This window comes from Haliaeetus leucocephalus, unplaced genomic scaffold (assembly GCF_000737465.1).
Source record: "Haliaeetus leucocephalus isolate CR32 unplaced genomic scaffold, Haliaeetus_leucocephalus-4.0 Scaffold451, whole genome shotgun sequence".
NCBI classification, from domain to species: Eukaryota; Metazoa; Chordata; class Aves; order Accipitriformes; family Accipitridae; genus Haliaeetus; species Haliaeetus leucocephalus.
In genome coordinates, this window is record NW_010972887.1 from 3,967,107 (window position 1) to 3,980,136 (window position 13,030).

Genomic DNA, 13,030 nt, shown 5'->3' on the forward strand with positions numbered 1-13,030 from the left:
AGGGCTTTGGCTTTCCTAACCTGATCCCTGGCTGCTTGGACAATTTCTCTGTGTTTCTCCCAGGCTACCTGTCTTTGCTTCCACACTCTGTAAGTTTCCTTAATTTGTTTGAGTTTGTCCAGGAGCTCCTTGTTCATCCATGCAGGCCTCCTGGTGTTTTCACCTGGCTTCCTCTTTGCTGGGATGCCTCGCTCCTGAGCTTGGAGGAGGTGATGCTTGAATATTAACCAGCTTTCTTGGGCTCCTCTTCCCTCCACAGCTTTATCCCATGGTATTCTACCAAGCAGATCCCTGAAGAGGCCAAAGTCTGCTCTCCTGAAGTCCAGGGTAGCGAGCTTGCTTTGTGCCCTCCTCACTGCCCTAAGGATCTTGAACTCCACCATTTCATGGTCACTGCAGCCAAGGCTGCCCTTGAGCTTCACATTCCCCACCAGCCCCTCCTTGTCGGTGAGAACAAGGTCCAGCACAGCACCTCTCCTCATTGGCTTCTCCATCACTTGGAGAAGGAAGTTGTCATCAACGCATTCCAGGAACCTCCTGGATTGCTTATGCCCTGCTGTGTTGTCCCTCCAACAGATATCAGGGTGGTTGAAGTCCCCCATGAGGACCAGGGCTTGTGAACCTGAGGCTGCTCCTACGTGTCTATAGAGGGCCTCATCCACTCAGTCTTCCTGGTCGGGTGGCCTGTAGCAGACCCCCACTATAACGTCACCTGTCCCTGCCCTCCCTTTAATCCTGACCCACAGGCTCTCGGTCAGCTCCTCATCCATCCCCAGGCAGAGCTCCATGCACTTCAGCTGGTCATCGACATCGAGGGTGACACCCTCTCGTTGTTTCCCCTGCCTGTCCTTCTTAAAGAGTCTGTATCCTTCCATTCCAACACTCCAGTCACAGGAGCCATCCCACCACCTCTCTGTGATGCCAACAAGATCATAGCCCTGCAGGTGTGCGCACATCTCTAACTCCTCTTGTTTATGCCCCATGCTACATGTGTTTGCAGAGGCATTTACGTTGGGCCCCCATGAAGCTGAGTGGCTGGCTGGGGGGACTGGAATTCTTTTGTGCTGCTCTTCAGGGGCTCTTTTACCGACCTGCGATCCCTCTCCAGGCTCTGGGCATCTGTTGCTGGCAATGGCATCAAACTGGTAGAACTGGGACGGATAGAGGTTCCCCTCCCCTGGCAACTTTAATTCAAAGCCCTCTTCACCAGCTTGGCAAGCCTGTGACTGAAGATGCTCTTCCCCTTCTCTGATGGATGGACCCCATCAGCCTCCAGTAGACCAGGTTTCTCAAAGTGAGTCCCACGGTCTAAGCAGCCGAACCCCTGGCTGTGGCACCAGTCCCGTAACCGTTTGTTGATTCGAATGGCCCTTTCACACCCCTTCCCGTTGACCGGGACGATTGATGAAAAAACTACCTGTGCTCCAGAGTCCCGTACTGCTGCTCCCAGGGCTCTGAAATCCTTGATACTCCTCAGACTGCTCCCGGCGGTATCACTGGTGCCCACGTGAAACAAAAGCAGTGGATAATATTCGGTGGACTTTAATGAGGCTTGGTAGTCTCGGTGACATTCCTGACAGAGCACTCGGTAAGGAGCACACCTCTCTAGAGCGTGTCGGGTCGGCAGACGGGTGCCTCCATACCTCGCAGAAGAGAGTCGCCTACTCCTACCGCCCGCCGCCTTTTCTTAGTCGCGCTGGTTGTTCCGCGGGGAGCAGATGGGGCTGCCTTCCTCGGCTCCAGCATCTCTCCTGACGTGACGGGTCTTTCCTCTTCAGTCTGCAGAGCGGTGAAACGGTTCTGCAAGGGCACCTCAGGCTTCGGGGGAAGTTCTTGTCCTCCTGCAGGTCCTTGCCGTTGCAAGCTTCCATTCTTCTGCATTGTTGGCTCCCCCTCCCTTCTGCGTGTGCCGGTGGGGGAAGTTTTGGGCTGTTCGGCTGTGGGCTGCGGACCACTGCAGACCGCGCTTGGAACCAGCTCTCTAACCCCTTCTCAGCCTCCTTGATGCTACGCAGCCTTCTCGCCGCCTCCTGCAGCTCAGCCACACGTTGCAGGAGGTCCTGCGCCTGGGCGCACCTTTTGCAGGCAGCTCTGCTGCCTGTCCCAGCCCCAGGAGAAAGGTTTGGGCGCTCGTGCCCCTGCTCCTTTCCACGGGCAGGGGCCTGGCTGGGTTGTATTTCTTGTGCTGCACCATAAGCCCAGGCTGCCCGTAATGAACTGCAGGAGCTCGGCTGGAGGGGAGGTTATGAAATAATGCTGCTTTGGAAAATTGAAAGTAAGAGTTCCATTTCAGTTTTCATTGAGAAAAATCTACACTCCTTACCAAAGTTAAGATTTTGTCTTTCAAATGATTGAGTTTTAAAGGAATCTTTTTTCCTGTCAAAAATGTGGGGTTTATGGATTGTTCCCAGCCAGTCCTTGGCTGTGTTTCCCATCAATGATGCTACTAATTTTGCTTATTATGTGCTTTCTCTTTACTTAATCTCTTAAGAATTTGCGTATTTTAGAATAAAGTTTTTTATTCTCCCTTTTTCTCCCTTTGTCCTTTTTCCTCATCTTCCAACAGATGGCAAACTGAAGATGTGGGTATACGGAGTGTCAGCTGGCGGGTTCCTCATCATAGTTTTCCTTATTTTTACATCCTACCTGGTGTGGTGAGTATGGCATGTATTTTGTCCTTAAATAAAAGCTAGTTTGCTTTCATTTAAACAATCCAAAATACATCACAATGCTGTGTGTTGCAGAGATTTAATCCTCAAGGCTTTAGGAAAGGATGGAACTTTGATTACTCAATTGCCTTCATTTGGCCCCTACCTCAGAGTAATTAAAGCTCTCCAAATTGTAAATGTTATTGGACGTAATTGTAAAGAAGTATGGTGGCCGTGCAGGGAGAGAATTCTTTTTGGTTATCAGTAGGCCTTTATATTTATTCAGACTTCTGCTGGGATTAGAATGGGCTTTTTATTGTATTCTTTAAAAAAAAGATAAAGTAAAACTGAAAAAAGGCAAGGAGGCTGATTGGATCGAGGAGCTGGCTTCCGCTCAAGGAAGGACTAAATAGAATAGGGGCATTCAGTTGGAAAATGATGTTTGACGTGGGAATACAATAGAGATCTATGAAATCATGAATGGAGTAGAAAAGGGCGCTAGGGAATTTTTATTTCCCACAATATAAGAAGTAGGAGGCATCTGATGAAATGATCGTTTAAAATAAACAAAAAATTTTATTTTTCACACAGTGCATTATTACCTTGTGAGCTTACTGCTGCCGGGGACTGTGCATGCCAGGAAGATAAATGGATTCAAAGATGGCATAACAGTTCACGGGAGATTGGGTCTCTTGGTGTTAATTGTGGTTTTCTGGATGTACGCTCCAGCTCAGGAAATCCCTAAATAGGTTTTTGCAGTGAATACATCAGGTGGAAACATGTCCTGTGTCTAAAGCTGCTGTTACCAGCCACTGTTAGAGATAGGGTACTGGGTGTACCGAAGCCCTGGTCTACACCAGTGCATCACTGCTGCTGGGCTTTACTGGTGGGGGAGATGTCAGCCCTCCTCCAAAGCAGCGGTCACCCTGGGCAGGGGTGGTAGGCCTGGCTTGACAGAGCTAGTGTTGCGCTCCCTGGTTTGAATATTTGGAAAGGCGCTGCCACAGATGCGTCTTGGAGGATACAAAGGGAGACGTGGCCAGCGTCCATGTGTGTTGCAATGCCCACAGCTGTCCCTGAGGACCACGGAGCTAGCCCTGGCTTTACAAACATTAACGGTGCAGCTGCCCCAAACCCTGTCAGATCAGGGCAGGCAACCAAAGAGCCACCACCTGACAGCATCATTGCCTTCTTTCTTCCAAAATCACTTTATTCTCTTTCACTCTCTCAGTCTTTCTCTCAGTCTCTGTCTTCAATTAAAAGCAGTGTTTGGATGCTGCTTAGGAGATGCAGCTTCCTTATTTTCCAAGCCCTGTAGCTGCCATTTCTCTATGGCTTCACAGTGGAGCATACAGAGGATTTTTTAAATAACATTATGTAGTTCTCCATCACTCGAAGGCTGGTGAGGAAGTGTATTTCTCAATAACAATTATTGTTGCTTCAATACCATGCCGAAGAAAAAATGAGAATATCCCACTCCTAGACAGTTCATGTTTCAATTTTTCTGCAAGGGGTTCCTTGTTTTGTCAGCTGTGAGAAGACATGGGAGACAAATATGCTTTATTTCCTCTCCAGACGAAGAGCACAGTTGGCTGCCCGTTGTCAGCAGGCTGTGTGTCCGTACCACACACAAAACAGCACTCAAGCAGGTCCATGTGGTTTTTCTTGGAAGTAGTTGCTGTACTGCCGTGTCACCTAGTTGCAAAATGAAATAGCCGGCGTGGGAAGTTGTTTTTTGTTGAAGTTTGGGTTTGATGATGTTTCTGAGCTTATCACAGTTTATAATTTTGTCTCCTGAAATATTTTTCTTGCAGCAAAAAAAACAAGCAGCATCAAAGTACTCCTCCACAGCAGAAGCCTCTAACCTTAGCCTATGATGGAGACATTGATATGTAACATAAAAAAGAAATCCAAATGTAGACATCGACTGCCTTAACTGCTTTCTTTTTTGGAACTCTCCGACTTCTCAGTTTTTTGAGGAATCTCCTGATGTGTAATATACTGGGCAGAACAGAAGTATCGCAAGCTTAAAATTTTGCCACCTCTTTATTAAAAAAAATGGAGTCAAAGACTTGGATCTTGTGAAACTTTTCTGAAGAGACCAGAAAATACATCTCTTCCTGTTGAGCAATGGGAAAAAAAAAAAAAAAAAAAAAAAAAAAAATAAACAGACATCAAAAGGAATTAGTAAAAAAAAAGGCATGACAATCCTGAGGAAAATGTGACATTTACTGTAAATGACAAGTTTGACACAGCATCATTATGCACTATATTAGTGCAGAGTTCTTTATTCTTCACATATTTCAACAATGAGTTTTCTAGTGTTTACATTTCGTTCAAAGACTTTAAAACCAGATCATGTATTTTAAGAAATGCAAAGAAGAATGAGTTGAAGTGTCTGAAGTTATCAGGTTTTTTAAAGTTTCTTCCTTCTTATCCTGTTTTCTAGTCTGGAATATGATTTTGCTTCATTTCCACCTACAGGACAGAATAAGGATTGTTATGAAAAAGCATAGGTGGTTTCTTAACCAAGAATATTTTTTAAAGAGTCGAGTAGATAGGTGTTTTGATGAATGGCTAGAGGATTTGATTGTTTAAAAAGTATTTTAAATTATATTAAACCATGTAGATACATTATGGCCAGTTTAAATTGTTATTCATTTTAATTAATACAAACTCTGCTTTTGTATTTAAATTTTCTTATCTGAAATATTTATAAATTCTTTTTTTGAATTTAATTACCTGACCTCATTTAATATACATCAAACACAAATGCAGTTTGTAGAAGGTCTTGCTTTTTTAAATGTTTCAAAACTACTGAGAAGTCACATGCCATAAACATCTGGGAACATTTGAAGAGGGTAAGTGTTTATAATAGTGTGTGTCGCAAGTAAGAAAGTGCCATCTTGTGGTATTGACTTGTATTTATAAGCAAATAAAATGCTAAAGAGAGTGAGAAAATTGCTTCTGGTATGTTGAATTAAATGTGTGTAAACAACAGTCGTTACTAGTCTTTTACTGTGTCTGAGATTGGACTCGGATTTCAAACAATTCTGCCATATTTGGTGCTGTAGTGATTAGTGAAAGAAAAAATGTAGACAAGTGCAAGTCGAGAGAATAATTGCAGATCTGGAGATGCTTGGTCTTATTTTTAGCTCAATGCTGCTGCTTATTCCAATAATTAGAAAGAAGGGAAAAAAAAAAGAATTATTACCAGCCTAGCACCTGTGTGGTCCTTCTCGATCTGCAGTTACTTCAGAGTGGATCATCTCAAGAGAAGGGTATAATTAGGGCTGAAGGCAGTACTCGTCTTGTTCTGTTGCTATTCACAGCTTTGTAAAGCAATCTGAATATTATGGTTTCATTGAAAAAATGATGGTATTGTAGATTGGTTTCCTTCCCCAGGTCAGGATCCCACCTGTCCAGCGTTTCTCCCGCAGCATTGAATTGAGATAATATTGTGTCGTCAAAGCAAGGTCAGGAATGCGCTTTCCTCTTCCCGCATTAAAAAAAAAAGGCTGATGGAATTGTGAGGGGACATTGTCTCACTTTTTTCTGGCCCTGAAGATGTTCTGCTGGCCCTGCTTGCTACCTTAGAGCTGTAACTGATTATGGTGTAAAAAGCAGGATCTGGTGTCCCCCAGTAACATTGGGGGCCTAAATCTTTTTTTAACGGTGCCCTGTACTGAACCTTTGAGTAACATGTATAGAGTAAGAGTTACAAGGGGAATAATGATCTAGTGCTATTAGGAAGAATACTTAATACGTTTTGTCTGCAGTATATGATGTGAGGAGAATGGTACTCTCTTAATAAATGAAGGAACACACTCAATTAAGCAAGCTGTTCAAAAAGGCATCGGAGTGGGAAAGTTGGTGTAATAATAACAAAAAATGACAGCTGCAACATGTGGTCATTGCCCTCGACATCAGGGTAAATTACAGTCCGAACCGTGATGTCCAGCGCAGGAGACGCGGGCTGTACGGTGAACCGCCTGGGGGAGGCAAGGAGCTCCAGGTGCCACACTGCCAAGTGTATTTATAATGAGCCGGTGGATCCGGGGCTGTGCTTCCATTTGGTGGCCTTCGTGCAGTCTTATGTCCCCCCTCGTGCTGTAGCACCTTCTGGCCAAAGCCCCGCAGGGTCTCCAAAGGGACTGGCCATGGGTCTCGCTGGGGCCGGGTGCTGCCTGCGGAGCTGTGGGCTGTGCAGGGCGCTGGCGCACGGGGCCAACGGACAGCATCTTCTGCAAAGCTGTTGCAATTCAGTAAAGCCCTTTAGGGAACGAATGCACCTGTTTGACTTTGTAAAAGAAAATAAAACAGAGGGGAAGGCTCGCGAGGCTGCCGTTAGAGATAGCCGCTGCCGGCTGTGCGCTGTGTCTGCTGGCACGCACATGAGCCCTGCATGCGCTCGTGGTCCAGCTCGAACAGCACGGTGATGCAAATGTCACGATGTAATTGCATGTGTTTGATAATTTGGGATTGAATTAAGCTGTGAAATTGAACCAAGGAGCTGGCAGCCCTGCAGGGTCCGTGAAGCTGAGAATGCAGCATGATGCAAAAAAAAGGAATCGGTTGTTTAGACAGATACCAAGATTACTGCTGTTTGTAAGAGCCCTGGATATCCTGTTAGGAGGGATGCCCAGCCTCCCGTGGCAGCACTGAAAGTCAATTCCTACCTTTCAGAGACCAAAACAAGTTGTGACATGGAAGAAGGATACTCCCAATTCTTGCCTGTTTGGGATTTCTAAACTTTATGCTGAAGTAGCTGGTGCTGACCCCTGCCAAAGACAGGAGAGAGATCTTGGTCTCGTTCAGGAAGGTAATTCCTATACACCCAACTAGGGCATCCCATTAAGACACACATGTGATTGTGAGTAGGAGCATCTGAGGACAAAGAGTTTGCCAAATGTCCTGGCAATCTGTCTTGGTAGTTAAGAACCAGATAATTAAAGAGTCTGCGTTTTGTCATCTTTTGTTTCAACTCTATTGATTTCAGCGTCTGCTACCAGGTGTCTCCTACGTCGATATTACAGCTCTAAAACATGCAATTCTTTTTTTTTTTTTTTTTTTTTTAAGATCTATCTTCTGGGGAGTTTTTTCCCCCCCATTCAAAGACTCTCTAAGACACAACAGTAAAACAAAATAGCAGCAACTGAAGACACCACAGAAAACAAATTGCCAAGAAGTATTGAAGTGCTGCATACCTATATCATTCCTGCAATCATTTTGGTTATGCTCAGAAATGAGATATTTGCACACACAGGTACTGCGTCTATGCGTATCATTGTGCCTAAACACCGCCAGCATCTGGGCTTTTGTATGAGGTATGTAAAATGAAACTACGCTTTTCCTGCAGAAATATCATGAAGTCTTGGGGAGCTTTCACATTAGCAGGGCTGGATTCCAGCTGTACTCCTCTCCCCCCGCAGCAACCACACCAGCAGTGTCACTGAACACTTGAACTTTGGGTGCTACAGTCAAGAACAAAGACCGTCATCTTCTTTGCTCTGGAAGCAGAATACTGTAAAAATTCCTACAAGACAATGTAGCTAAAGACTTGTAAATTAGCTTGTCCTTGTATTCATATGTGTCGAAGAAAAGCCTAATGAGTAGTTTTCTTTGCTTAAGTACACTTACATTCACGGCCGGTTTTATCAGGAAATGAAGAAAATATTATCTTGGAGAAACAATACCAGTTGAGCACTTCTGTTTTGGATTGATCCTGGTAAGTATGAAGTTATGATTAGAGATCAGGTCATTTGCTGCTAACATGGCATAGCTGGTTTCTTGAAACACTTATTTTTTCTAAATATGTAACTTAATTTGCACTTACAAATGGAAGGAGAAATTTAGTTTAAATATAATTTTGGGGCTTGTTTTCAATTGGGAGGTTGTAATGCAGAAAAAAAATTACCTAACTCAGGACCTTTTGAAAGATGGGTTGGGATACCTGATGTATTAATGTGCCTCGGGACAGATTATGGTTCTGTCTGGTTTAAAATGTAATTTAAATGAATTAACTTTCACATCTTACAGCTGTGACATGCGCCCGTCCTGGACAGGAGCTTGATTTATATTATCTTTATGAAGATGTATCTGTGTGCATACTATTACGCGCCATCAATATGCATGTGTTACTTGATTCCCGGAGCCACAACCTGACAGGTGACTCTGTTACTGTCATTTAACTGCTGACATGACTTGTGCCACCGGCCATGCTGTTAAGCTCTTGTGATGTGACACGACCTGACTCGTAACGCTTACGATGGGTCGTGCCTCCTGCTTCTGTCAGACGTGGAAGATAAAGAAAGAAAGAAAGTTGCATGTAATTCCTCCTGGTCTTGCTGCATCTGCGGGGAAGGGCATCTTCCCACGTCGCAGCAGTCACCCCTGCCCGGTGCAGGTGGATGGGGATGTGATGTGTTAGGGGGTTGTTACCAGTTGAGGAAGTTGTACAGCTCTGAGGTTGCCTTAAAGAAGTCTGTCTGACCCCTCGGGATACCTAGGACTACAAACACGAGCGTAAAAAACGAAGGAATTCACCTGAACTAGCATTAAATAAATGGAACTGCGCACAGTCATTTCTTGTTCCTACCTGGTAGAGAGAAATGAGAGTCTTGCTGTGAAGTCTGATAGTATGGGACCCCCCTATCCCTTGAAATGGGTTATTATTTGGCCATGCTTTGTGATTTGGTCACATTTACATTTGGGGAGAAAAGACTAGATTTGAATGGTCATAATGGTAATCACAGCTACGGGATGCTTTCTGCATGAATTTTTAATGTATGCCCTTTTATCTTCCAATCCAATATAGTTTATTCTTATTTTTAAATGTAAACATATGGTAAAATGGTCACATATGAAACGTCTGAGAAAAGAATCCAGAAACCCCATATTTGCACTCATTGGTAATTATCTTCATTTACTTTGATTACATGCTTTGTTACAACAGCATATAGAATGGACTCTAGACAGATACATGGGTTAAAGCAATTTATGGGATTTATCCTGTCTGTGAAGAGATGTTTTGATGAAATGAAAAATCAGATTCAATTTCCTCTGATAAGCAAGAATGTTAATTTTCTCCTCTGCTTTATGAAAGTTCACCTGCATGTTCTGAATATTGGGGTTGTTACATGCCAATATGACATTTGGAAAAAAACTCTTCAAACATAATAACAGTGAAGAATCTTTCAACTGTATGCAGATGAAGTGGAGCACCAAGCATTAATTTTGCAGACAAGGAAGATGGCAGTTGTAATTTTTTTTTTTTTGGGGGGGGTGCAATCCGGTTCCTACCCCATGCGAGCAGGCTTCAAGTAGATTTTTCTGCAGAAGTGTCTGAGCAGATGAAAGCAGCCCAGAAATGGTGTTTCCAGGCTCCTGCCATTGCCCAGTAATCGCAACACTGTGCAGCGGCAGGATTAGGCCAAGGATTGATGCGACGTTTCCTCTCTCCGTTGCAACTAGCCTTTGGTAACTGCATTCTGAAACTTGGGTTTAGCAGGAATTAACATACAGTTAATGTCACTCCTCTGACACTGTTGTAGCGTCAGGCAAAACCGTATGTGGAAGTGGCAAAGGAGGGAGGTATCTGGTCCAAAGTCAGTAAATGATGCCTGTTGACTTCACTTAGAGATTGTCAGTTCATTTGTAGGTTATTAACTGTTGCTTCCTTAGAGTTTTCCACCTTCAGTGCCCTTTGTGAATATGAATTCATCAATCCTGAAACACCTCATGTGGCAAATTAAGTGATTTAATTACACAGCTTGGTTTTGCCTTCTACATTGCTGGTCAGTTTAGTTCAGTGACTGTATTAGAGAAGAACATCCCATCGACTGGTCGGTCAGACCAGTGAAAGATGCAAGTGTACCATGAGAAATGTGGTCTGTGGCTGCTCTTCTGCAGCAGAAGGGTTAAGCTTCTGGGCTTGCATGCATTGGGTAGACCAAGTGTATCCAAATTTATGTAAGTGGAGTAGTTGGGGTCTAGCTGAGGATGGAAATCCAGCATTCTTTCAATGATGGGATGCAACAGAGATTTAATCGAACATCTTCCATGCTTTGAGAAAAAAACAATGCAGAAAGTCCACAGCGACAGTGGACATCAATGTTTTTCCGTTTTTTAGTGGATATTTTTAAGCCTTTCCTTTGATGAAACAAAAGCCTTGTTCTCAGATAAGCAATCCAAAGCAGGACTTTGGAGAAGAGATTGCTCTGCGACAGAAGGTTTTGTTCTTCCAACATATACTATGTAGAACTTGGGGAGGTTGTAGCCCAGCTGAAGCACCAGTGAACTGTTTGTTTCGAGAGGTGTAAGGACATTTGCTGAAACCCAGACAGTGTGTCTGAGCCATCTCTCCTGGTGACAGACATGCTGAGGGACTGCCAGGAAAAGTCACAGCGGAGACAGGTCATACCAGAGCAACTTACAGTGATCTGTTGTTTTCTCTAATGGCCCCACGCCACTTTTTTAACTGGGCAAAACACCTCATATTCCAGTGTCTGACAGTCCTGGAGTGGAGAAAATGGGGTTTTATATCTCAGTCCCAGTCCTAGCTCTGGTTTGTATCGCAATGGGCTGTGCATGATGGGCTCAGCAGAGGAGCATCAGAGGCATACGTTTATATAAGCTCTACCCCGTGACTGACGGCTGCGCTCTGTGGTGGCAGCGATGACATTCAGGCAGGTTTGTCATTGCTGGGAAGCGTCAGGAGATGATTGCTACTTCTCCAGTAGAGGCTGGCGGAAAATATCGCTTCATATACTGAATACAATCAGCTGATGGAGCCTGTTAAAGACTGAATTGAGATGAAAAGCTGTAATGCAGATGTGTCACATCACAGTTCCATTGTCACTCTGTTCCTTTATATGATATGGCAGATCCACAGCAATTATTTTTAAATGCAGTCTCTATTACTGCAAAGCGGTAACTTGAAATATTTACTATTTTATTTGCTTCATGCCAAGTGAGATTTCACTCAATTTGTCATTAAAACCACTGTCCTCTTCTGAGGAAAGAGAGTATATTTCCATGAACTGCTCTCCAGTAATTCTGTGTTTTCTACAGGAGTAGGGGCTGGCATAATTTCCCAATCTCATCAAGCTATGTCCACAAAAATCTGTGCTGATGAGCCCATGGGCCCGAAGGCAGATGTAAGGGAAAGGAGTACAAATCTGTTCATTGCACTCAGCTGGCTGTAGAAAGGCCAAAGGGATCAACTCCCATTCCTTCATCACTCCTGTACATGCAACATGGATCACCTTTGACCAAAAAAAACCCTCCTAAAACCAACAAAAAAAGCCCTCTTCAATTTTGCAAAGTTGGGCAGTATTTTTGATGTACTTGCAGAACACGATTTAGAAATGAAGAGCTGCCATCTGGGATGAGTCTGCTGGTTCCCCTCTGCAGTCCGCACTGCACACAGTTATGATTTCCCTTTTACAGAAATCATATGACGGGCTGAATTGGCAACCCTGCTCACAAATCATGAGGGATGGCTCTCCCAGATAATGAAAATTTTGAGTATTTTTCCATAGAATGCTAGTGCTTTTACCCTTCATCATCTTATTTCCATCACCATGACAGCCAGGAAAGTACAACTCTAAAAACCAGAAAGCTGCCTGTCTCACCTAATCATGCGAACCAGGGAAGTGGATGTTAGGGGAAAAAAAAAAAACAAACGCCAAATGCTGTGGAATTTGGAATAAAATGGGGCGTGTTGCAGCCCAGAGCACAGGGGATGCGGTGGTGGCTGTAGGACCAGTTCCCTCCCAGGTCTCGGCCGCAGCATGCGGGACTTACTTGAAACTTGTTTGTCCTGTTGTTGTCCTACAGAGAAAAATGTGTTCATTTATCAAGGCTGTAGAAATGCAAAATACACGCACCCACGCCGGCATTAAGACCCCCCCTATTTAGTCACTAGTCCTCTTCTCCCTTAAACTTCTGCTGTTCAAGGCATGAGCTGGGAAACAGTCCGGCTTTATTTCACGGGTGCAAGGGGTCCGTGGGTGTGACTCTTTGGGTACTGCTGCCAGGACTGTGTTAAAACCTAATTTAAACAGAAGAAAAATCTGTTATGCGTTTGGAGATAAACCCCGCTGCCGATGCAGGGGCCAGTGGCTGCTGGCCAGGGGCCAAGGAGAGCAGCGGTGCTGGCTGGGCCAGTGCTGGGAGCTTCGGAAAAGAAATCTCCCTATTAAGATGCTGTCAGTGCCTGGAGCTGCTGCTTGGTGCAGTCAAGCATGTTCTGCGGTTTGCATTTTGTTTAGTATTAGACACTTTGTCTGGCTTCTGCTGCTGCTTGCTTTGTTTCTATTAATTATCTTTGATTTTCTTTTGCTTCCTTATCAGCTTCGCTTACTTTTTTCTGTAAAACT

General features: G+C 44.3%; 1 protein-coding gene across 1 annotated transcript in view; it reads left to right on the plus strand.

Moving 5' to 3' along the window:
- Positions 1-4,544, plus strand: part of THSD7B (thrombospondin, type I, domain containing 7B) — a 273,948-nt gene extending 269,404 nt beyond the window's left edge. Inside the window, 2 exon segments of the mRNA XM_010575183.1 lie at positions 2,567-2,654; positions 4,463-4,544. Coding sequence (XP_010573485.1) covers positions 2,567-2,654; positions 4,463-4,544 — 170 coding nt within the window.
- The last annotated feature ends 8,486 nt before the right edge of the window (positions 4,545-13,030 follow it).